Source organism: Pogona vitticeps, chromosome 5 (genome assembly GCF_051106095.1).
Source record: "Pogona vitticeps strain Pit_001003342236 chromosome 5, PviZW2.1, whole genome shotgun sequence".
Lineage (NCBI taxonomy): Eukaryota > Metazoa > Chordata > Lepidosauria > Squamata > Agamidae > Pogona > Pogona vitticeps.
In genome coordinates this window covers 130,185,497-130,208,572 of record NC_135787.1, presented here as the reverse complement: position 1 = coordinate 130,208,572, position 23,076 = coordinate 130,185,497, and the positions used below count along the sequence as shown (strand labels likewise).

Sequence of the window (23,076 nt, the reverse complement as noted above, 5' to 3'; positions counted from 1 at the left end):
GGTTTAAGAGCAATATCAAAAGACAAGAAGGCTCAGAAGATGAGGTACTAGGCAGCTGAGAGTTAGGAGGGGAAAAAGGTGTATGTAGTGAATGAGAGTAAATAAATATCTGCACCCATCTCTGCATATTGGTTGTCTGCTGCACATTTTTTGACAGCATAATGCATTTCATATCTCCTCAGTCTCACATGACTGGCAAAAGAATTCCAGCCACTGAGTCATTAATCTTTTCTTACAATCATAGTGTAGATGGGGCTGGGTGCCTTTAGTAGATGAAGGGTTTATATTTCTGCCCTGGGACTCACTAGGGGTTTTACACAAAATAGCCCAACCCTGAAAGAAAGAAAGAAAGAAAGCTAGCAAGCTGAAGTGGTAAGAAGTCTCTCCCCCCCCACCCCCACCCCTCTCTCTGTGTATTGGTGGAATGGAGAATTTGGTGTTTTCAACATTAAACAATGGGAGAGAAACCTATAACCTATTTGATTAACAGTCCAATTAAATTTTTTTTGTTTTTTGAAAAGGGGGGCCAGGGGGGACTGGGGGGTTAAAAAGAGAGCCATGCAGGGCACATACTCTGGTGTAGTTCTGTGCTTCTGTAATATGGCAGAATAATAAGCAGACAACTATCAAGGCTATTTAAAAGTTACAACAATCTTTTTCTCTGTGTTTGATAGAACTCTTGTCTAGGTTTGCTTTTTTAAAAAAAAAGTGGGGGTGGAATGAAATATGTTGAGGACAGAAAGCATTTTGTCTCTTAGGATCATATGCAGAATTTCTTCATTGTTATCTGAATGTAGTGTTAAGCCGGAGGCCATGAACAGAAGCATATTCATGTAGAAACTGTTCTGCATATAGTTCACAAAGCACAGCAGTATGCAAACATATGATTAGAAAAATGCTTTTATCTTTTTGTAACCTTGAGACTTGTGAAGGCTTAAAGTCTTTAAAGGAAATTGCACTTATTCCAAAGATCATGATATAATCATGTGCAGCATGAATGGAATAACTAAATGAAGTGGCTGTTACACAGGAGGAGATCTCTGGAAAAGCTTGGAAGTAACTAGTTGCAAATAACTTTTATCTGCAATAAGTTCCTTTTCCCAATAATGGTCTAACTGTATTATATAACAAAGGAAAGCTTCACTTCTTTTGAAATACAATTGCTCCTTTCAGTTACTTTTATAGTTACAAGGATATGGTTTCAATAAATAATGGAAGATGACTATCACATGAAGTGCTTTTTATGCTGTGCCTTGTGCTGCTTCTTTGTGCTCTGATGTGCACGTAGAAGCAACCGTGCACAGAAGAATGTTGTACACTATAGGCCAGTTCCTTGCAATATTCAGAAAGAATTTTAAGTAACTAAATAGGTAACACATGAGAAAATAGAAAACAAAGAGTTACTTTATCAAAGTGTAATTGTGACAGGAACTAACTACTTGAGAAGAGTCACTGTATAGTAACTTTAATAACTGATTTTTTAAAAATAATTTTCTAAGTTTTCAAAATTGTATTAAAGAAAAAAAGGAATTCACTGCAGAAGCACTTGAAAATAAACTGAATAGCAATGTAAGCCAAATTGAAAATATATACCAGCTGTAGTGGGTTTGGAATGAACAGAAGCCTCTTATACTGCACAAGCCCCATTTTGACAGGATGAGATCTGTGGATCGGAGATTATCCAGCACCACCAGATCACCCAACAAAACTGCTATACTAATGGAAATCAGAAAGCAGAAGAGCCAAAAAAAGAGAGAAGAGGAGTGATGGGAGAAATAAGTAATGTCAGACCCAAATACTGTCAGCCCAGCTTCGTAGCCTCTGTGCTGTTAGGCCATGGTCAAGAAAGTCCTAAACGATGTCCAGCATTCCTTCTTCCTTCTCCTCCTCATCTTCTACCAGATGCTGGCCATCATTGTGTCCATCTTCACTTTGGATGCAGTGACCCTAAACGATGATATTATGTTGCATCCAAACCAATCCCTCAGGATATTCAGCCAATACATTCTTTTCCTATTTAATTTACCTTGAATATAATAATGATATGTACTTTTTATTTCTCATTGCACAACCAAAGTAGTCAGAATGCTCTGTATTTGCTCCATGTAACCTCCAACTTGCAGTTACATAAACTGGAAACCAGCCTGTCTGAAGCAACAGGGCTTCCTGCTTACAAGGACTTCGTGAAATCTGTTGCACTAGTGGCAGAAAAAGAGCAACCTCAAACAGAGGAGGGCACATGCAGTTCATGCCAACCATGATACTGACATGTACACTTTATGATCTCTTGATCTTTATTCATTTTCATGATCTTTCTCTGGATCTAAGAAATTCTTTGTCTTCATTTTAACACACAGTTACAAGATGGGAAATACCTGGTTCAGTAATGCTACGAATGAGAAGGATCTTGGAATGGTTGTAGATCAAAAGCTGAATTTGAGCCAACCGTGCAGTGTGACTGCAAAAAAGGCAAATGCGATTTTAGGATGCATTGAGAGAAGTACAGTCTCCAAATTCTGTGAGGTACTAATCCTGCTCTATTCAGCACTGGTTAAGCCTCATCTAGAGTACTGTGTCCAGTTCTGGACATTGCACTTTAAGAAGAATGCCAAGAAACTGGAGCAAGTTCAGAGGAGGGCAACAAGGATGATCAGAGGACTGGAAAGAGTGGGCATGCTTAGCCTTGAGAAATGAAGACTGAGGGAAGATATGATTGCACTTTTCAAATGCTTGAAAGATTGTCATACAGAGGAGGGGCAGGAGCTGTTCTTGCTCATCCTACAGGACATGTAATAATGGGCTCAAGCTACAGGAAGCCAGATTTAGGCTGAATATGAGGAAAAACATTTTAACTCTTACAGCAGTATGACAATGGAACCAATTACCTCAGGAGGTAGTGAACACTCCAACACTGGAGGCATTAAAGGGAAAATTGGACTGCTATCTGCCAGATCTGCTTAGAGTTGGATTCCTGCATTGATCAGGGGATTGGACTCGATGGCCTTATAGCACTCTTCCAACTCAATTATTCTCCGAGTACATAGCTGATTCTAACTGTGTGTCTAGAAAGAGTGACAAAAGAAAGCGTGAAAAGGCATGGCTCTCTTTAAAATTTTGACACAGAGAGCAAACAGTTGGCTGCTACTGGAGTGACGGACAAAAATCCTAGTCCAGAAAGGTCCTTCCCAGCCACATACAAAGGACCTTTCTGAACTGGGGTTAAAGACAACATACATAGGTAACATATGAAGGTTGCTAATAATTCCAACAATGTTGCCATGGGCAAAATGGTCATCAACTGGCCATGCTGGCTGGTAAATTCAGAGAGTTGGAACAAAAGTAACTTTTCTAAACTTTGATCTATCTATCTATCTATCTATCTATCTATCTATCTATCTATCTATCTATCTATCTATCTATCTATCTATCTATCTATCTATCTATCTATCTATCTATCTATCTATCTATCTATCTATCTATCTGTGGGTAGGGCAATCAGATAAAATATAATTGTGTTAATAATGAGTTACATGTCATGGTATTATAAATAACAACTCAATGTCTTACTTTTAAGGAGCTTAAAAGGGTTGAATTAAAGCAATACATTATATTATTTTAAGTAAATTCTATCTCAGCTTCAGACAAGACAATCCATATAATTTTAATGTGTTGATTTAAAATTTTGATTCATTTCAAGTGTCTAGAAATATGAAGAGAATTTTACAGATTTTATGGATCAGAAGAAGAAATAAGTTCATCTATGTCAAATCTAGCCTGAACCTACAGACTAATGACTAAACTGAGGCTATTGTACTCTGTGCATATTATTAAAAGACAAGACATACTGGAAAAGACAATAATATTGGGAAGAGCTGAAGCCAAGAAGAAAAGAGTAAGACCAAATATGATAGACGAGCGGGTGATTTATAATAGGACCTCTTAGAGGTCACCATTTCATGGGAGTCACCATATATTGGAAGCTACTTGACACACAAACTTTCTCTCTCTTTCTCTTTCTCTCTGTCTCTCTCTCTTACCAGAATTAAATTGATTTGTCATTACCAGATATCTAATTTAAGCATGCACTTTAATTTCTAGGACTCAGAATTAACATAAACTTTTATCAGGTATAATATGATCAAGAAAGGAAGATAATATTGATGTTTGAGAATCTAAGTCAATTGCTCGTTTTCAGAACGGTAATTAAGTTCTTATCCATTTAACTCTGCAGATGGATCAGAACGATCGTTTAAGACAAACTCATCTGCAAAATATAATATCTATGACCAAAAATGTAATGCCTATCTAGTTGCCTATAGTGGATATGCTTGGTTTGGTAGAGTTTTAATGTTTATGGAACTGTTCCTTTAAAAAAGAAGCAACATTGATCTTAAAGAAACAGCAAATTTAGTCATGAGATTCTGAAATTTCTCAAAACTCTGTTCCAAAGACTCTCTTAAAGCTATATATTCTAAACATCCTAAACATTTATACAGTAAATTGCCTTGTATAGGAGAATGATTCTCACCACACACCTGGGACAGACTGATGCCTTAGTAGGCCTCAGAACATATATCTAGCCATTTGGACCCAGGTTTTCAAAGCCACTGGGTTATAGTTATTATCTGTGTTCCAAAGCCCAAACAATTATTTCGTTGTCTCCATGGGAGCTTCCAGTTTGGTTTGCTTTCCTCCCTCTATTGCCCATACTATCTAGAAAAACAGTTCATTTTAGAAAGCATAATGAAAGCTATGCTAGATCAGGCCATTTATTTATTTATTTATTTATTTATTTATTTATTTATTTATTTATTTATTTATTTATGTATTTATTTATTTATTTATTTATGTATTTATTCATTCCTTCATTCATTCATTCATTCATCCATTCATTCAATCATTCATTCATTCATTCATTTACAATGCTTTGCATTGCCTTTCTCCTTAAAAAGGACCCAAGGCGGCTTACATTATTAAAAGATAATAATTAAAAACTAAAGCCCGTTAAATATAAAAATAATCAGACAAATATCATTCTAAAAATGGTAAACAAAATCAACACTAAAACAGAATAAAAAAAAAAACAAAGCACAATGTAGCATCCTGTTTCCTCACAGCTGCCAAGCACATTCTGTGGAAAGCTACCAGCAAGGCATGAGCTCACTGTTGTTTCCAGGCAACTAATACAGTGGACCCTTGACTTACAGACGGCTTGACTTACAGACTTTTTGAGTTACAGACTTCTCTGGCCGCAAAATTTAGGTTTGACTTGCAGCCTGAGAATGTATTCAGAAGCACGCCCTTTCTGTTTCTGGAAGTATTACATGTAGCTATCAAGACTACAAGCCATTGATAGCCTTCAGCTCTTCATGAATTTAACGTCTCCTTTAAAACTCTCAGAATTAGTGACAGCAACCACATCTTACAATAGCAGACTGCTAGATTTAATTATATGCTATGTGAAGAAGTATTAATTTTGTCTGCCCTGAATCATCAACCATTCAGCTTTACTGGACAAGTTTATTGCTTGCTCTCTCACTGTATTACAAGAGAGAGAGAGAGAGATCAAATTTACACACTCTGTCACACAGAAGTTTATTTGCCATTTTTCTAAAGTTAAAAGTCCCATAGGTAGTTGCTCCAGCTCTCTCAGAATTTTTGTTCCCCTTTTAAACTCTTTTCCAACTCTACAGTGGGGACTTGACTTGAGAACTTAATCCGTATTGGAAGGTGGTTCTCAAGTCAAAAAGTCTGTAAGTCAAGTCTCCATTGACCTACAGTGCATTGAAAACCGATTAATCCCGTAACAGGCCGTTTTTGTTCCATTTTGGTTTTTTTCTGGTCTGTAAGTCAAATCTCAGTCTGCAAGTCAAACCTAAATTTTGCGGCCAGAGAAGTCTGTAACTCAAAAAGTCTGTAAGTCAAGCCGTCTGTAAGTCAAGGGTCCACTGTACACTATTCTTTTTGACCACAACTAGAAATAAAAAGATAGCCGTATTAGTCTGTTTCAGCTATCAAAGACTTTAAAGTTTAAAACTTAACTCCTTTAATTGTTCCTGGGAAACAATAGACAATCAGTGCCGGTCTTTCAGTGATTTTGATACCATGAACTAGTTAGCAGCTTAACTGCTGCATTTTTATGATAGCTGAAGGTCCAGGCACTCTTCAAAGATAGCGCCACACGGAGCATATGGCAGTAGCCAAGATTCAGTGTAACCAAGACATGGATGATTTTTGCCAGCTTGTTAGCTGACAGACTGTGAATGGCCCAAGTAGTGTGGTAGTCATGAATGTTGACTCGCAGTAGCAGGGCTAACTGTTCTTAATTAACCATTCAAGATCAATCTAAGCCAGTATGTTTTAGATTGCAACAATTAGCTCATCACAATAAACAGTTCTTAGGAGGATTACTTCCTTTCCCTTACCCCAAGTGGCTTGAGTTTTGCAGATATATTCAGATAGCAAAAGGAAACTTGAGGTAGATGGCAGATGACATAATAATCCCACATAATCAACAAATGCTAGCATTTTAACTGCTCATCCCAAGGCCATCCAGTGAGGTTCAGGTCTTAATGCCATTACATTCATGGGGATTAGACACTCCTGCAGTTCTAGTCCTTCCCTCTAATGGCTCTCACCCCAGACTGACATACAGTATAGTAGAAATGTACTGAGAGGAGACTGTTGTCAATATAACAATTGAAAGGAGGTGTTTTGGTATGCTTTTAAAAAAGCGGCATTACTGTATATTAATATCATTAATGGTGCTCCTCACTTGGGACCAACTTTGTAAGATGAAAAGCCAGCCGTAAGCTATCTTTGAAGAAAGATAACGATAAAGCAACTGTGAAATATACTTTTCTGAGATATGGGAAAAACCAACTTATTTTCTGTTCACTATCCAGTAAAAGGCAGCATGCCACAGCTATGCTGCTTTCCATTCCTGTGCTTTTGTAATCAGCTTCCTACTTTGGTACATAATAGCTGCAATCCTGTTGCACTTTTATTATGCACACAGTGTAACTTCTGGAAGTGAATTGTTATAAATTAAGAAATCTTTGTTGATGGTATCTGTTACATAACTGAGTTGCATGGCTTGCATAATGACTGCGCAACAGATAAAGTCTATGGAGATTTCTTAACATTTGGCAATTCGCCTCAAATTTACACCATTTGTGTGACCGTGCAACAGGATTTCAGCCAATAGATCTGACTAGCTCTGCAAGCAGAAGCTGAAATGTAGCAAAGCTGCCATTTAACTCACATCTAGATTGTCTGTAGTGCCTTACCAAATTTATGGGTCTGCACCAGAGGTTGGGAGCGTTACCTTTTTGGACAACAATTCCCAGAAGCCTCCAGTCAGCATTGGCACCCAAGCTGTTGCCCAGATATAAGATGACATTCCCAAGTGTTGGTCAGTTTATGATTATGAACACTGAGTAAACTTCTTTGCCATGAATTGAGGGCAGTGGGGGAGAGACTGGAAGGGACAAAGGCAGGAGTGATAATGAAGATTTCTTAATCTTTTAGAAATGTGTGATGCGATTTGAGTAGTAGAAGGAAACTTGGAGCTTGAAAATAAATGCTTCATCAGTTAATCAGCAAACCAGTGAAAAGAGAGAACAGCTATGCTTTGATTTAAGTCAAAAGAGCAGATATAATCCAAAACAGTGGTTTAAACTACATATTTTCAGCCATATGATGTCCTGGCAGAGAGGGATTATATCTGAGAGAAATTTCTTCTGTATTTAGTTGAAGCTTGTAAAAGCTGCAGAGCCATCATTTGCCTTGATGTATGAGTTATTAAAAAAAACATCTAAAACTGGGAAGACTCGCATAGGAAAAGGTTTTATTTTCCTAGACTTGGTATCAATCCAGTGTTAGATGTAATGAAGCTTTCAGCTAGGCAATTTGTTAGTTTGGATTTTTTTAAAAATGCAGTTTTTTTTCTAAACCACCTACTGGCATACCAAAACAATTCCAGTGATTATTTTCAAGTTTTAATAGTGTAGTCTTATTCAGTAGAATGTCATTCTCTTTTACTGGAAGAATTGAGCACAGAGTAATTTCTTTTTTGCTTCTTTTTTGAGTTAAATGTATTGGAAGTTCCTTTTCAAATGAAGTATTTTTGATGGCAGGACTTGCTAATAGAACACATTATTTGAACACAAGGACAAAACATATTTCAGCTGTTTATTGTTACACTGTTAGAATGGATTCTTAATGAAGTGGCTTTTGTCCAGATGCAAAACATGGAATTTAGTTCCAAGCTTAATTAAAATGGAAATATAGGGGATATTTGTGCATACCAAGATCATCTGTGCCAGACAACTTGATTGTATTACAGTGTGTTGTGCATACCCTGAATGTGTAGATATGGATATAATTGTTATATATCAGTGGTCCCCAACTTTTTTCGATCCTAGGACCGGCTGGGGAAGGCAGGATACTCCCTGCGCTCACGTGCATGCACAAACAAGTGCACGTGTTCTTGCATGAGCAAGCGCGCAGCCATGCACGCTGTGCTGTCATTTGCGCATGTGCGTGAGTGCGAGTGAGCACATGCGCAAATGGTGCACAGTGCCTGTCTGGGTGCATGCACGCTCATGCTCATGCAGAAACGGCAGCACAGGGGTTGCACAGATGTGCTGGAGCACATGCGCAGCCGCAAACGAGCTGTGCAGGGGTGAGTGCATGCAGGGGGGGGGAGGTCTGTCTCGGCAGCCCGGTCCGGCTCAGGCCATGGACCAGCACCGGGCTGCGGACTGGGGTTGGGAACCTCTGTTATATACAACGACTATGCAAGTATATTGCAACTCCTATGGGAAAAAGACTGTGGCAATATATTAATGTAAGTAACAGCTTTCTAAAGCAGCTTTCCAGTGACACACAAAAATGACTTAAAGGAATTAATTACTGCACATCAAAAGATGGGCTCATCTATCTGAAGCAAAGCAACCTTAAAGAAACTGCATAGGAGGAACTGTTTCCATTTGATTGTTTGTTTGATTAGGGGCAGTAATTTGTATTTATGATTCCTTGGTACTGTATTCCCTTTTTCAGGCATTAGGCCCAAACAGGATATGTTTATGCATACAAAGGGTATAGGACTCCACACAGTAGTTTTATCATCAGCATTCCCAGCTGTCTCTTCCTTTCTTGATTGTGCTGGCTTGAGTGGCAAGGCCAGAAGTTGGAGGGGAGAACCTACCTAATTATATGCACTTGGATTTAAGTAAAACATTTCTGAGAACTCTATATTCTAGAAAAACCTCTTAAATAGTTGTTACAAGTTAGAATCAACTCAACATTATGAGTATGAGTATTAGTATTCCCTATCAGGCTCTCTGATCCTGCTGTGTGTGGTGTGGTGTGGTGTGGTGTGGGGAGAAGGTTCTTCTCACATTCAAGTAAACATAAACATAAGTAGAGTCTCTTCAGAACCCCCAACACAAGATGTTGACATTGAGGATTGAGCTAAGTGTAGGGTTGCCAGACATCCGGCAAAAGGAGACATCCTCCATTTTAGCCTAATGTCCTCCATCCGGCAGGCAAAGATAAAAACCTTTAAAATGTCCACCTTTTGTATATTTTATGTTATAATTTTGGATTGAAGGGGTAGAGGTGGAAGGACCCCCCTCCCCCTGTCTTTTAGCTCCCCGTTACCTGCTGCTGGCACCAGAGCGCAGCCCTTATCCCCTCCTGCCATCGCCATGGCTACTTGGCGATCCACCATGCCCACCCAGCCCATGTGGAGCCCAGAAAGGTAGCACGAACGGAGCACCGCCCGCCAAACCAGGCAGGAGCAAACAGCACCTGAGCTCATCGATGGGAAGGCGAGTGCCCGGACTGTGTGTGTTCAAAGTCCCTTTTGGGGACTCCAACTCCCACACTCCCCAGCCTTGAACTTATGATCCTCAGGGGGGAGGCTGTCCTGTTCAGCTTTGCCCAGTGCCACTTTCCCCTTGCCTGCACTGGAGCCTTGTTTGGGCATCCAGATTAGCAAGGTTGACTCTGAGCCTGTGCAGAGTGTGAGCGGCCAGGGGATCCCACAGCTGAGCTGGGGTGGGTCTGGGTTTATTTGCTTTGCTCCCAGTCAGAAGTACAATTTGAAGAATATTACCTCTGAACAGTTGTATGCATATCTGATTGCTAATGAAGATCTTCTCCAAAAAGTTGGCTCCTCCGAGAAATATGTCATGTAATTAATAAAGATTATAAGGTAATAATTGTACAATTGGCTCTTTAAATAATGTTTTTTGGTATTTTGAAAAAAAAAAGCCTCAATTGAATTGGTTCACTAAGAGACATTTATTGGCAGCTATTGTAATAAAATTGTATTGATTGCAGGTTTAATCTGGAATGATTCAAATGAAACATTCAATATGTCCTCCTCTGTCCTCTTTTTAGTCTTTCTATGTCCTCTTTTTGGTACCCATGTATCTGGCAACCCTAGCTAAGTGGGACAGATGTGAACAAGGACAGTTGCAATGATTCCAGCCTTGGCACCTTTTGCACAAAGAAAGATTCTGCTTAATGAATGCACAGGGCTGTAATTTTGCTTCCTTACCTAGGGTCAAATTGTACATTATGTGCTGGAAGGTATGCCATTGTTATATCATTGAGCTTTTCTTACCTCTTTTAGTAGCACATTAGTTTGCTTTGTTTTTTGAATAGTCATCAGAAGGTAAATACTGGCTTCATTGGTGAATATGAGCGCTTAAGTGAGAAAGGTCTGTAGGAATTGTATCTCTGCAACATAAGTGGATTTCAAGTTCTGTCAATGTGCTGTGACCTGTAGTTCGACCCTTACTCTATTCACAGAGTATATACTTTTCCTTTTATATGATTCTTAAATATAAAAGATGTGTGGCAATTCTTCAAAAACTATGATAACTTTTTGTCTATTTAAAGATTTCCCGCTGAGAAGGATGCCCTTTCTTGTTCATGATGGCAATGAACCTATTCAGGCATTTGTATCCTCTGCAGTGTCACAGAACTTGGAAAAGTTACTTTTTCAGAGTATAGCTCCACAAATGTCTCGTCCACTGGCCATGTTGACTAGGAAACCTTGAAAACTCCCCCCCAGAAAACTTTTTCTAAGTTATATATAGACTAAATATCCACCCACCCAAGACATTTCCACCAATTTTTATACATTGAGAGCAAGTTTATGACGGGGAGAACTTCCTCTATGCATGAGGGAAATTGAGTTTTACTGACATCCTGGATGAGAACAGAAGGCCTGAACTTATCTTGCCTGCCTGTTGCGATGGCAATGGTAATCTCCTCCTGGAATTTAATTTTTAAAAAACCCACAACACAGTTTCTAACCACATCATGAATACCATGTGTTTTTAGGCAAACCAGTTTGAGATGCACTATGGTTGGATGGGAGCACATAGTTTCTGGATGATGCTTTGGCATGGACAGTGGTTAAAATAATTTGAGAATGAGAACATGAGACAGGAACATACTTTAACTGAATTTTAGGAGAGCTCTGCTTTGTGGCTATCTGATTTTGCTAAATAACAGAAAGGCACTGAATCACAGATGAAAGACATGTCAGGCCCAGGAATATGATGATTACCTATTTATGCATATGAAATTAAATTAATTATATTCAGCACTCAATTTTTAAAGAGTTGAATCATCTTATGAAATAAGTAAATCATTTTATCAGACAATGTCTTACAAAAATAGTAGTCTAATTTCTACTTTAAACATCTTTTCATAACCAAACTGATGTGGAAGTGTTGGATTTGCAAAGGAATTGCTACCTTTTATTTACATTTATTGCTGACAGGCGCCTCTGGGAGCTAAAGTCCAAGAACATCTAGAGGGCCAAAGGTTCTCCACCCTGATATAGAGAGACATGGTAGAGAAAGAACTAGCAGATGGGCCAGAGTCTGGTTCCTTTTGATTTCCAAATCCAGTGCGTTGCACCCATTCATTTATCACCTTACCCCTTTCTCTTTTTTCCCGTCACAGTTTGGAGGTGCTACTTTAGTTTAATGTCTTTCCCATGATCTCCTTTTCTTCAGAAGCAATCTTTTCTAATGTTTTACTGACCTGCCAGGCTTCTGTGTTGACTCATTTATCATAGCCTTGTGCAACAGAAGTAAGTGCCTGAACTACAGTAAGTGATTTATTCAGAACCTGGGTTTAACCCATTACCACTGGAAGGTGTTGAGTCACTTTTTACTAGTAGTTGCTTGATTATTCTGTATGTATAAAAGGGAAAGGTAGGATTAGATTGCTGTGACCCATCAGGGGCAGAGAACAGGGATCAACTTTAACTAAGGCCTGCTCGTTTGGCACCAACTGGGCCCAGTTTGTTTTCCGTTCATGTATGAAAGCTACCTGCATGCCATCAGCTATTAAGCCGCAAGAAAACTGTACTTTTGATCTGCTACACACCAGAAGGCAAACCTTTAATCAGCTTCTTTTGAAGGCTATATTGATTTTTTAAAAATCCAACATTAAATTCACTTCTACAATGAAAGCAGCAAGTGTACCAAAATTATATTAGAGTCAATTTAGCTACCCTTATGATTTTCAAAAAGAAACAAAGGTCAGATTTTGTAGCTGGTTTAGAAAGGGAAATTTGTCTCCCTTATTTCTGCAGTGTGTATTAATTAGAGAGGGTAGGAAAGTTTATTTGAGGGAAATAAGAAAGGAAATTTTGTCCATAAGGTGGTGATTCTTTATTGATTTTCAGAAGCAAAACATTTCTTCTTGAGTTTTCAAATGACACGAGGTATTCTTCACCTTCAGTTCTTTGTTACTTATTCTCCACTTTCAGGCCGGCATGGGCATTGCCTGTTAATTTTTATTGTTAAGGCCTTTGAAATGCATGTCCCAGGGGGCACAGGAGAGATCTGAACCCTCCCTCTGATGCTGAAGACATTCCTTCAACCTCTGATCTCCCTCTGACTGGCCTTTGGGTTGATCTCACACTGCTTCAGAAGGACAGAAACAGAGCAAAGAAGGAAAGAAAGAAAGAGGGTAGCATTTGTAAATATTTTGTTGTAATGGGAAATTTGAAGATTTATGTATTAATATAATAATTAAGAGCATTTATATAAACTTAATTTCCAGTATCTAAGGGACACCCAGAATAGAAGCTGTAGCACAGCTAACTTAGCAAGCAGCATTTTGATTAAAATCGTTGTCAAATCCAGTCCCTCCTCCAGAACAGGCATGGAAATTAGACTTTGCTTGGAAACCTGTTGCAGTTCTCTGGCTGGGGATAGTGTCAGGGATTTTATAATCAGTATGTAGTCATTCCTCACCACGCTTAGAAGGAAGTGGTCAGCTTCTGTGCTCTGAGCATGGTAAGTGTACCTAGGTAGGAAACTGCTGAACACTCTTTATGCTGGTTGTTGTGGGTTTTTCGGGTTCTTTGGCCGTTTTCTGAAGGTTGTTCTTCCTAACGTTTCGCCAGTCTCTGTGGCCGGCATCTTCAGAGGACAGTACAGTGGTGCCTTGCTTAACGAGCACACCGTACAACGATGAAATCTCATAGCGATCCCGCTTAGATAGGGCGAAACTCGCTTTGCGAAGATCGGTAAGCGTTTCGCTTACCGATCTTCGCAAAACTAAGCCCCAACGATCAGCTGTTCAGCGGCCAAAATGGCTGCCGGAAGCCCCGAAATGGCCACGCGCAGCGCTTTCGCGCCCTCCCCTCGCTTAACGAGGGCACAAAAATGGCTGCCGGCCATAGGAAGCATCGCTGAACTGTGAGTTTTCGGCCCATTTGAAACGCATTATCCGTTCAGCGATGTTTTGCTATAGCGAAGGTTAATCCGGAATGGATTAACCTCGCTATGCGAGGCACCACTGTACTCTGTGCTCTGGTGTAGTTGGCTTGGGAGTGGAGTATTTATGGCTGTGAGACAGGCTTTTGTCCTATTCAGGAGATGGGTGATTAGTGTGTCTTGTTTCTTTATGCTAACTCTGGCACAATTCCTAGCAAGAGAACTTTGACAGGTTTCCGAGGCATCGTTCCTCTCCACATGCAGAAAACATGAAGTCTGAAGAACTTGTGCGCAGAGCCTAGATACGAGTGGGAATACCTTTTCTGCAGACATGTCACTTTCTGTGTATAGAGAGGGGACGGACTAGATACTCCCCTTACATTATGGTGATCATCTACAGGAAGGAGCAACTGAATATTCTAGATGATTTACTTCCAAAGATCTTATTTATTTATTTATTTATTTATTTATTTATTTATTTATTTATTTATTTATTTATTTATTTATTTACCACCCATCTAGAACGGGTCTAATCTGGGCAGTTTACATATAATATAAAAAATAAACTAAGATAAAATCCAGATTAATCCAAGATGGGAAAGGAAAAAAGCAAGAGGGGGGAAAAGAAGAAGGAGAGAAAAGAAAAAGAAGAAAAGGGGAGATAGGCTAGGTAATGGCTGTAGGCAGAGGTGGGATTCAGCAGGTTTGCACCTATTCTATAGAACCGGTTCCTAAATGTACTATTGGTTCGTAGAACCGTTTGCTGGCCTGAGAATGAAGGAGGAGGGGCCAGGTGACCAGCGACGAGCGAGGGGGGGAAGGGGCCACAATTAGCTGCCTCCCTTCCCGTCCCACACTGAGCCATCTGAGGTGGGGTGAGGGTGAGAGAGATAGAGCCCTGGAAAGAGCAGAGGCATCACTGGGGGGAAAGGGGGGGAGGATGACTCCTTGAGGGGGGGTGATTGACAAGGCATGAGGGCAGGACACAGAGGGAAAAAGTTTTGGAGTGAGACGCTTCAGTCAAACACCCAACCGTCCTTGTTTTACTATGATTTTTTTCAAGTTAAAGGTATCACGTAAGACTGTTGCTCTGCCTAGAAACAGTTTTTTTAAAAAAAATCTGAGAGAATATCCAATGCATGAACCGGTGACAGTCTCACTGATCCACGCAAGCAAGGTATGCAATAGAAAAGTCACTCACACCACAAAGAGATCGAACCTCCAAGCCTCATTTAGAATAACAAAGAACTTTTCCCCCTGTCCCAAAACTGACAATTTCGGGAGACAAATGGCACACATATGGCCCACTCTGTTAGAAGGAGGAAGACTGCTATCAGTATTTTAACACTAGTAAGGCATTTACTATTCTTGAAGGCCATATATCCAGGTCCAAGAAAGGAAAACACATAAACATATCAATAGATAAGGGGAATCTAAACTCTTCCCTCGGAAGCGGCCGCCGAGGGTGAGTGTGGGAGGTGGAGCCTGCCAGGGCTCTGAGGGAAGCCATCATCACCACCAGCGCCTCCACCAACACCAACACCCCTCAAAGCGACTGGCGAGGAGAAGCAGTGGGTACGGGGTGGAGGGGAAAGATGGAGGAGGAGGAGACCTCAGAGGAGTCAGTAACTGAAGGACCGACTGAGGTGGTGGGGTTGAGGTGGAGTGGCGACAGATTGAAAAGAGACCATACCTTCCAAGCCAGAAGGAAACGGGGGGGGGGGAGAGAATAATTCCACAACAGGTGCGCAAAGGCGGCCTCCAGGTAACAACAAGCAGGGCTATCAGTCATTTCAGGAGCAGGAAAGGGGAGGGAAGCCATTTTTACTGGTGAGCTATAGGGTGAAATAGGAGGTAAAGGGAAGGAGAGATGTGTCAGTTCTCTGTCAAACTTGGTCATAAGCACCCACTGTGAGGTGTGTGTGTGTGTGTGTGTGTTTGGCACATGCCCATGGTGAGGGTAACAGCAGCGGTATGCCCAAACAGATACACTGTTTGCGCATACCGCTGGGAGACCATTGTGGAAGAAACCCTCTTCGGATCCCACTGTCCTGAGCATTTATTTATTTATTTATTTATTTATTTATTTATTTATTTATTTATTTATTTATTTATTTATTTATTTATTTATTTATTTATTTATTTATCATTAGGACATAGAACCTGTTGTTAATTTATTTGAATCCCACCACTGGCTGTAGGGAAGACCTGCCTGTATAGCCATGTCTTCAAGTTAGTCTTGAAGGCCCTCAGCGAGGGAGCCAGGCGGATCTCAGCAGGTAAGTTGTTCCAAAGCCGAGGGGCCACTGCTGAGAAGGCTTGATTTCTGGGTTTTTTCCCCAGCGGGTCTCTCTTGGCATTAGGCCCCTCAGCCGCCCAGCCTGACTGGAGTGGGTGATATGGGTAGAACTGGACGGAAGAAGGCACTCTGCCAGGTATCAAGGCACTAAACCATTAAGGGCTTTATATGTAATGGTTAACACCTTGAAATCAATGCGGGAGCAAATAGGTAGCCAGTGTAAGGCAGTCAGAGTGGGGGAAATATGGTGAAATCTTTTGACCCCTGTTAATAGCCTGGCCACAGTGTTCTGGACCATATGAAGCTTCCGCATCAGTCTCAAAGGAAGCCCCACGTAGAGAGCATTACTTCAGTCTATTCTTGAGACTACAAGCACATGGACCAGCATGGTGAGCGCCCCCGTGTCTTGATAGGGATGCAGCCAAAGATGTAAGTGGGCAGACCGAAGCCCAACTGAAATGGATCCAGGGCCTCAGTTTCATCCAAGAGAGCCTGAAGCTAGTCGGCCACCACCGTCTCAACTACCTTGCTGAGAAAAGAAACATTGGCGACAGGCCTATAATTGCCAATGTTGTCCACCGCCAAGCTCGGTTTCTTTCTAATGAGTCTAATGAGCGTTTCCTTAAGGACAAGGGGAAACTTGCCCTCAAGAAGAGACCCATTTATTATTTCAGTGGCATCTTGAACAACTTTATAGTCAGTCCTTCCTTCCTTCCTTCCTTCCTTCCTTCCTTCCTTCCTTCCTTCCTTCCTTCCTTCCTTCCTTCCTTCCTTCCTTCCTTCCTTCCTTCCTTCCTTCCTTCCCTTTAATTTTCTTTGCAAGCTTTCTGAACATAATAAAGGGCATGACTTTTATCTGAAAAAGCAAAACAGTCCCCTGCCCCCCTGACTAGGGGTTGGTCCTCAAGACAGTTTTCCTGGTGCTTGTAATCAGTAAAATACAAGAAAGCAAATGCTTCTTCTCTCCTCCTAACCAGAATGTGGCTACAGAAGAAAGACTCTTCCAAGCAAAGAAGGAAACAGAAAGCAGCAGAGCACCCTAAGCTAAACCATGCTAATCCACCCAGCCCAGGAAAGCAGCACACCAAATCATGAGCTGGAGAACAGACAGGTTCATGGATTCCATAAGAACCCCACCACCAGATCTTTCCATTTCTCTCCTCTCTCCCACATTGTGCTCACTTTCTCCTTCCTTGTGCTTGTTTTCTCTCTGAATAGGAGCCAGCAGCACCCTTTCTCTCTTTGAATCTCAAAAATGATTCCCTAAACGGTTCCCGTGAGCTGCAGAGAAAGCTAAAGTGATGTCTGGCGTGGTTTTTTTAAAAAAATTCCTGAGAGTGCCTCTGGGCCCATGTGAGGGAAGCAACTGTTAGTTTCTCTGCAGTGCAACCTGTCTTTCCTAAAGTTTTCCTTATTTGTTTATTTATTATTAGATTTTTCATCCCGCACCTTCTAGACAAAGTTTACTCAGGACGGCTTACATAAAATAATTCATAAAACAATATGCATATACAGTTCAAAGGAAAAAGAAAAGAGAAAGAAAAATGTGGGGGGAGAGACAAGCTACTACCTTTGCAAGGAAGGGGAAATGGGAGAAGGCAGGATGGAAAGGAAAAGGTGAAATAAGAAGAGAAAGGGGAGCATGGAGCATACATGTGCCTCGAATGTGCCTTTAAAAGCTGCATTTGTGGCCCTCTAGCTTATAGGTTCCTGGAAAGCCTTCTACTTTGGCTCTTTGGCCTGTATATCTACTATATATCACTTCTAGGAATGCATGGAATAGAGACTTTCTGGGTTCTCTCTTGATGAGGTGGTCTGGAAATCTCTTGATGCGGTGGCCCCTTTTTATGTAGCCCAAGTGAGAGTTTTCATCTCATCAGCCAGCTATTGTCCTGTGCCTTGTTAATTTGTCAAATGGGATAGAGAAGTGTGCATCATAATGTTTCATATTTAGGCATTGTGGCTGATATGGGGCCCTCGTGATATTAATAAAATGAAAGACATCAAAGCAGTCTAGCTTAGATCTGCTTGAAGCATATTAGAGAGTAGACTGTAAACATGAACAAAGAGAAATGCCTGCTGTTGACTAATGAGCCTAGTATGCTTTTCATTAGCTTTCTCCCTCAACACATATGTAAGCCTTACTTTTCTATGAAGGGCAGGAACTAATTGGGCCTGTGGCATTGTGTGGGAGAACAACTTCAGAGCAGCCTAATATTGTGTGCACACCTGATTCTGTCTTAGCTTCCTCTCCAACTTTTGTCAGAACATATTTAGTTCAAAGGAAGTCTTCCAGATGCTTCCATACCCAGAGGAATAATTCAAATAGCCAGAGAACTGGCTCTGCAGGACCTGACCGAAACAACACATTTTATGATTTGCAGTAGTCATGTAACAACCCCACCCCCACTTCCTGCCACGCATTAGCTCGATTTTCAGTCATGCCCTCCATTCCTTTATCCTTGCAGATTGGGGAGTTTTAATGAACATCAGTGATAAAAGGCATCTTGTGAAAATATTAAAATATAATGGAAAGGTTGTGAATGCTCAAGGAAGTCTCATATGGAGAATAGTGTGGAATGCCTTTCAATTTCATGCCTATGTTACTTTTGAATTCAGATTTATTTCCTTAGAGGGGGGCTGGATACTGTGTTGATGGACTAAGATTCCTATTAGCCCTCACCGACATAGCCCGTAATGAAGAATGCCGGATATGGTATGTCCTCTGTCTGGAGGGCCACTCTTCCCCCACGGTGGCCTGCCCTGATGATTTTTCCTAATATTTTCCAGTAGTAAAGGGCATTATCTCTTCTGCTCTCGGCCCCCTCTCCCCAAAGAGACCAGAGAGCAATACAATCCAAAATGCCTCATTCTTTTTTGATAGACTTGTTTTTGGGTAGAGCTTTCCGAGGATATTACAGAAAACCCACTGTAACTGGGAGAGGCACGGATACACTAATCATTTGGATAAACCCCAAGGCACAGCCTAATTCAGGAAGAATAGGCTAGAAACCACCATGCCAATTATGGTGGCATTTGCTTTTCATTTGCTCTGTTATATTAAACATTTTGATGGAGTGGAGCTAATGCATCTGCTCATAATTTACCCCGTTGCAATGAGATACCACTTCATTTTTTATGAGCTCATTTTGACTAATTTTATTAGTATCCTTTTCATTGTGCATTGCAATCACTTTTCATCATACGTCCGTTATGTATGAAATGGACACAGACTGACAAAACAGAGCACTGAAAGGACTTCAGGAGGAATTTAGATCTTTCTCCCTTTTTGAGAAGAATATAATTAATTGCAGGTGGTAATTTCATTTTGTCCTATAGGCAGGTCTGTATAGTCATGATGGAGTAAATGCAAAGAAAGATACAGTTATTCTAATCTCCAAATATATCTGGTCCATCAGGGGGTTTGGGGAATCCAATCAGTACACTCCTTTAAGGCATGCCGTAGTTCTCTGTGGCTCACCATGACTGTGAATCCAGAGTTTTATCAGGGAATTGAATGTTGAATGAGAGAGGTCATGTCACATGGGACATTCTGCTGTTTGGCTGTTGTCAAATGGCTCCAAGCCCCTGTCCCAGTGCTCTGAGAGGCTTCCCAAGGGCAAAAGAGATCCCTGGGGAGCCTTGGAACCGTAAGGGGAAGGGAAGAAATTTTAAATTAAATTAAAAATTTCTGTTGCTGGATTATGACATCATTTGGGCTGTGCAGCATAAATAGGATTTCCACCCCTGATTGTAGAAACATGTTGTAGAGATTCAGCTCAAGTTGCTGTTAAGTACTGAATTTTAATACAGCTGTAAAGAGGAAAGACAGACAGATAGGCAGGCCTAAATCCAGTATAATGGGTTTCTAGCAGAATAAATATTTTTCAGACTGTGCAAATGACAATACACTTGTTCTTATGAGTCTAAGGGAAATTCCTGCTTGCACAACCAGCTGCACAACTGGTGACACAACTGGAAGCTGCTTTAGATTCCCTCTTGTACATAGTTTGGAACTGAGTATCTGGAATTGCAGTGTTAATTTTGCTGCTGGATTGACTTTATTGTATCCTGGCCATTGACAGATAGATATATGTTTTTCTCAGTGCATGGGTGAAAATCATGGGTTCATATAGACAGGGAAATATGTTAACTGTATTCAGTCCGTTATAGCAAGTAACTCGGATTTTATCTAATATTTGATTTCTTGCTGAAATCAGTTGCCATAACTGGAGCCATCTGTTTTATAATTTATCTTCCTTTTAGAATTTCCTATAACACCCCTCTATGCAAACTGCGTTATAACATAAATTATGGCAATCGAGAACACTGTGGAAAACTCCATTGTTTCTGGTTAGAACCACTGGTAATATATTAATTCAGTCTACAATTCTGCACTGACTTATCTAGGAGGAAAATGCTACAGAATGTTTTGTAGCTCTTCCATGAAGGAGGAGAGATGCCAACGCCAGCAGCAGACTGGCACCAATTAAAGAGTTCCAGCTTCACTTTTTTGGTTGAGAATGATTAAAATGAAGCTCCATGAAGCCTGAAATGAGAACAGGAGTTATTTAATTAGCAGCAATCTTACCCTTCCAGGGGCTTCACTGCCACTGCACCAACTCCTTACAGTAACTCATATTTTGGCAACTTGTAAGTTTTTATCAACTTTCATCTTTGTATGAAGCATTAGAAATGTTCCAGCCCTGCAAGTGCCTGTAAGAAACATGACAAATCCACAAGCTCTTAATAAAATCCTTGGGGTTTCTTATGCACAGCTAAAGTAAATGCGTTTGACCTTTGGCCAATCCATTTTAAAAGACAATATTAAAACTGCCTTTGATCACATCAGATTGGCCCTCCTCCTTTGCATACTGCATTCTTCCTGCATTCATCCTCTCCAAAAGATCAGGAGACAGATATCCTTCTAAAAAAATATTCATTTGCCACTTTTTACAAACTTCTCAGACTGAAGACATCTTGACAAATATGCTGCTAATCAGCCCATAATTCAGTTGAAAGCAAAGATTATTCCACATTACCTAAATGCTTGCAACATGGACAAGAAATGAACAAGAAAATGCCTGTTTAGTTTTCTTATGACACTTTGCCGACAGCTGTAGCGGTTTGTTCAGGAATTTGGAATTTCTCTGTGAAGGCTTGTGCAAATGGTTATTCCACATGATTGAAGCCTTTGAGGGGATGATTGGTGGTTCTGTTCAAATGGTGCTTGAACTCTAAGAGACACTTCTTATGCTCCTCCTAATAATTTTATGACACAAGAGTTTTCTATATAGATCATGGAACATAGGAGGGTGCTTCCCCCCCCCCCCGAGTCACTCTGCTGGTCATTATGGGCCAATGTTGTCAACTCCTTCTGACAGCATTGCTGCATGTTCAGGCAGGATGCTTTCTTAGCTTTGCTTGTTTTTTCCCAGCTCTACATGGTAACCTTAGGTTCTGAGCATGGGTCTTTTCATATAAAGTATGTGCATTACCACAATGTCATGGAACCCCACAGCACTTATTATGTTATCTTTTTCATATAATGCTGAAGAAGAATTAAAAAACACAAGACCACCGGCAGCACCATGCTTGATCACAGTAAAGACCCATCAATTCCAGCACTGCAAGTACGCAGTGGTCAGCAAATCCCCATAAGGAGCCCACATGCTGGAGATGAATGCAAGAGCACAGGCACACTCTGCATAGAGTGATGTGGGAGTAGAGAATGCTTGTGGAATTTCTGTTGCAACCTGTTGATTTATTTATTTTTAGCTCTTTTCCCTCCAGCAGGTAGGATGAATATGAGTGAAATGTCTGAGATCAGCTGTCATCTCTCTAAAAGGCCACTGCCACCATCTGTATCATCACCATCATTATCATCATCCTTTCTTCATATGAGATCAATAAAACAAATTCCTTTTGTTTTGGGTAATTCTAGACCAGAAGTTTAAAAACACCCAAAGATCAAGTAGCACAAATGCTTTATTCATCTTGAGAAGAACTCAATAAACTGAAAGGAAAGGTTGCAGCTGTGTTACAAAGGGTCTGTTGGGTCTCTGTCTTAGCAACTGTATTTTCACTGTGTGGTTGGACAAGCTGGGCTTTTCTCTTGTGGTCATAAAATGATAACGGTACAGATTAACTAAGAACTTAATTAACTAAGAGCTTGGCTATGCTTCAGGGCCCCATAACTCTGACAAATGAATGTTGGACATGAAGAATCAGAAAATAATTCCTTTCAACACTTTTTAATTTATCCTCATGTTGTCCAGTATACAGTACTTCATATGTGATGCTACCAAGTCTATTAACTAGCCATATTTTAATACAGTATTTTATTTCAGGATTGTGGCTCAATAATTCTTCCTAAGGAATCATGTGGTTTACAACCTCTCTCTGCTGAATACCTCTCAAGGATTTCACAGCAACAGCTGAAAACATGTGAAACGGGGGACATGAAAGGTTTGTTCCAGATATGTTTCTACATTCTGAGAAATATATGCCTGTGGAAGGTCTTTAGGTCTGCCATGGAGAGCCCAAAAATGAAGGGGAAAGGGTCAGGCATCAATCAATAGTTGATCACAAATTTATCTAAATTCATAAGACATGGAAAGAATATTAGGAATTATGTGTGTTCATGTGTGTATAATTACAATTTAATATAGCTACCAATAACAGTTTATTATTCATAGAAAATTTCTTATTATTCATAGATCATTCCTATGTTCTCTTTTATCTCAGAGTTATTTCCATTGACTTTTAAGTAAATATGCATAGGCTACTGAAGTACTTTCTCAGCTTCATAAAGATTTCATGACCTACACAAGTGAATACATAAGCAAAAGGTGATGAGGTACAAAGTCACATATATGAGTGACAGACTGGTGAAAAAGCCTTTAATAATAGTATTAAATACTGTTGAAATACTCATCTCATTCCTTGGTAGCAGTTTAAGATGTGCAGAACTCTATGGAGAAGGTCTTTTTTATCTCAGATATTCCAAGAAGCAGC

General features: G+C 40.3%; 1 protein-coding gene across 1 annotated transcript in view; it reads left to right on the top strand.

Moving 5' to 3' along the window:
• CPED1 (cadherin like and PC-esterase domain containing 1) overlaps positions 1–23,076 on the top strand; it is a 131,770-nt gene that overhangs the window by 88,166 nt on the left and 20,528 nt on the right. Inside the window, exon 17 of the mRNA XM_020807332.3 lies at positions 22,410–22,527. Coding sequence (XP_020662991.3) covers positions 22,410–22,527 — 118 coding nt within the window. The remainder of the gene's footprint in view (positions 1–22,409; positions 22,528–23,076) is intronic.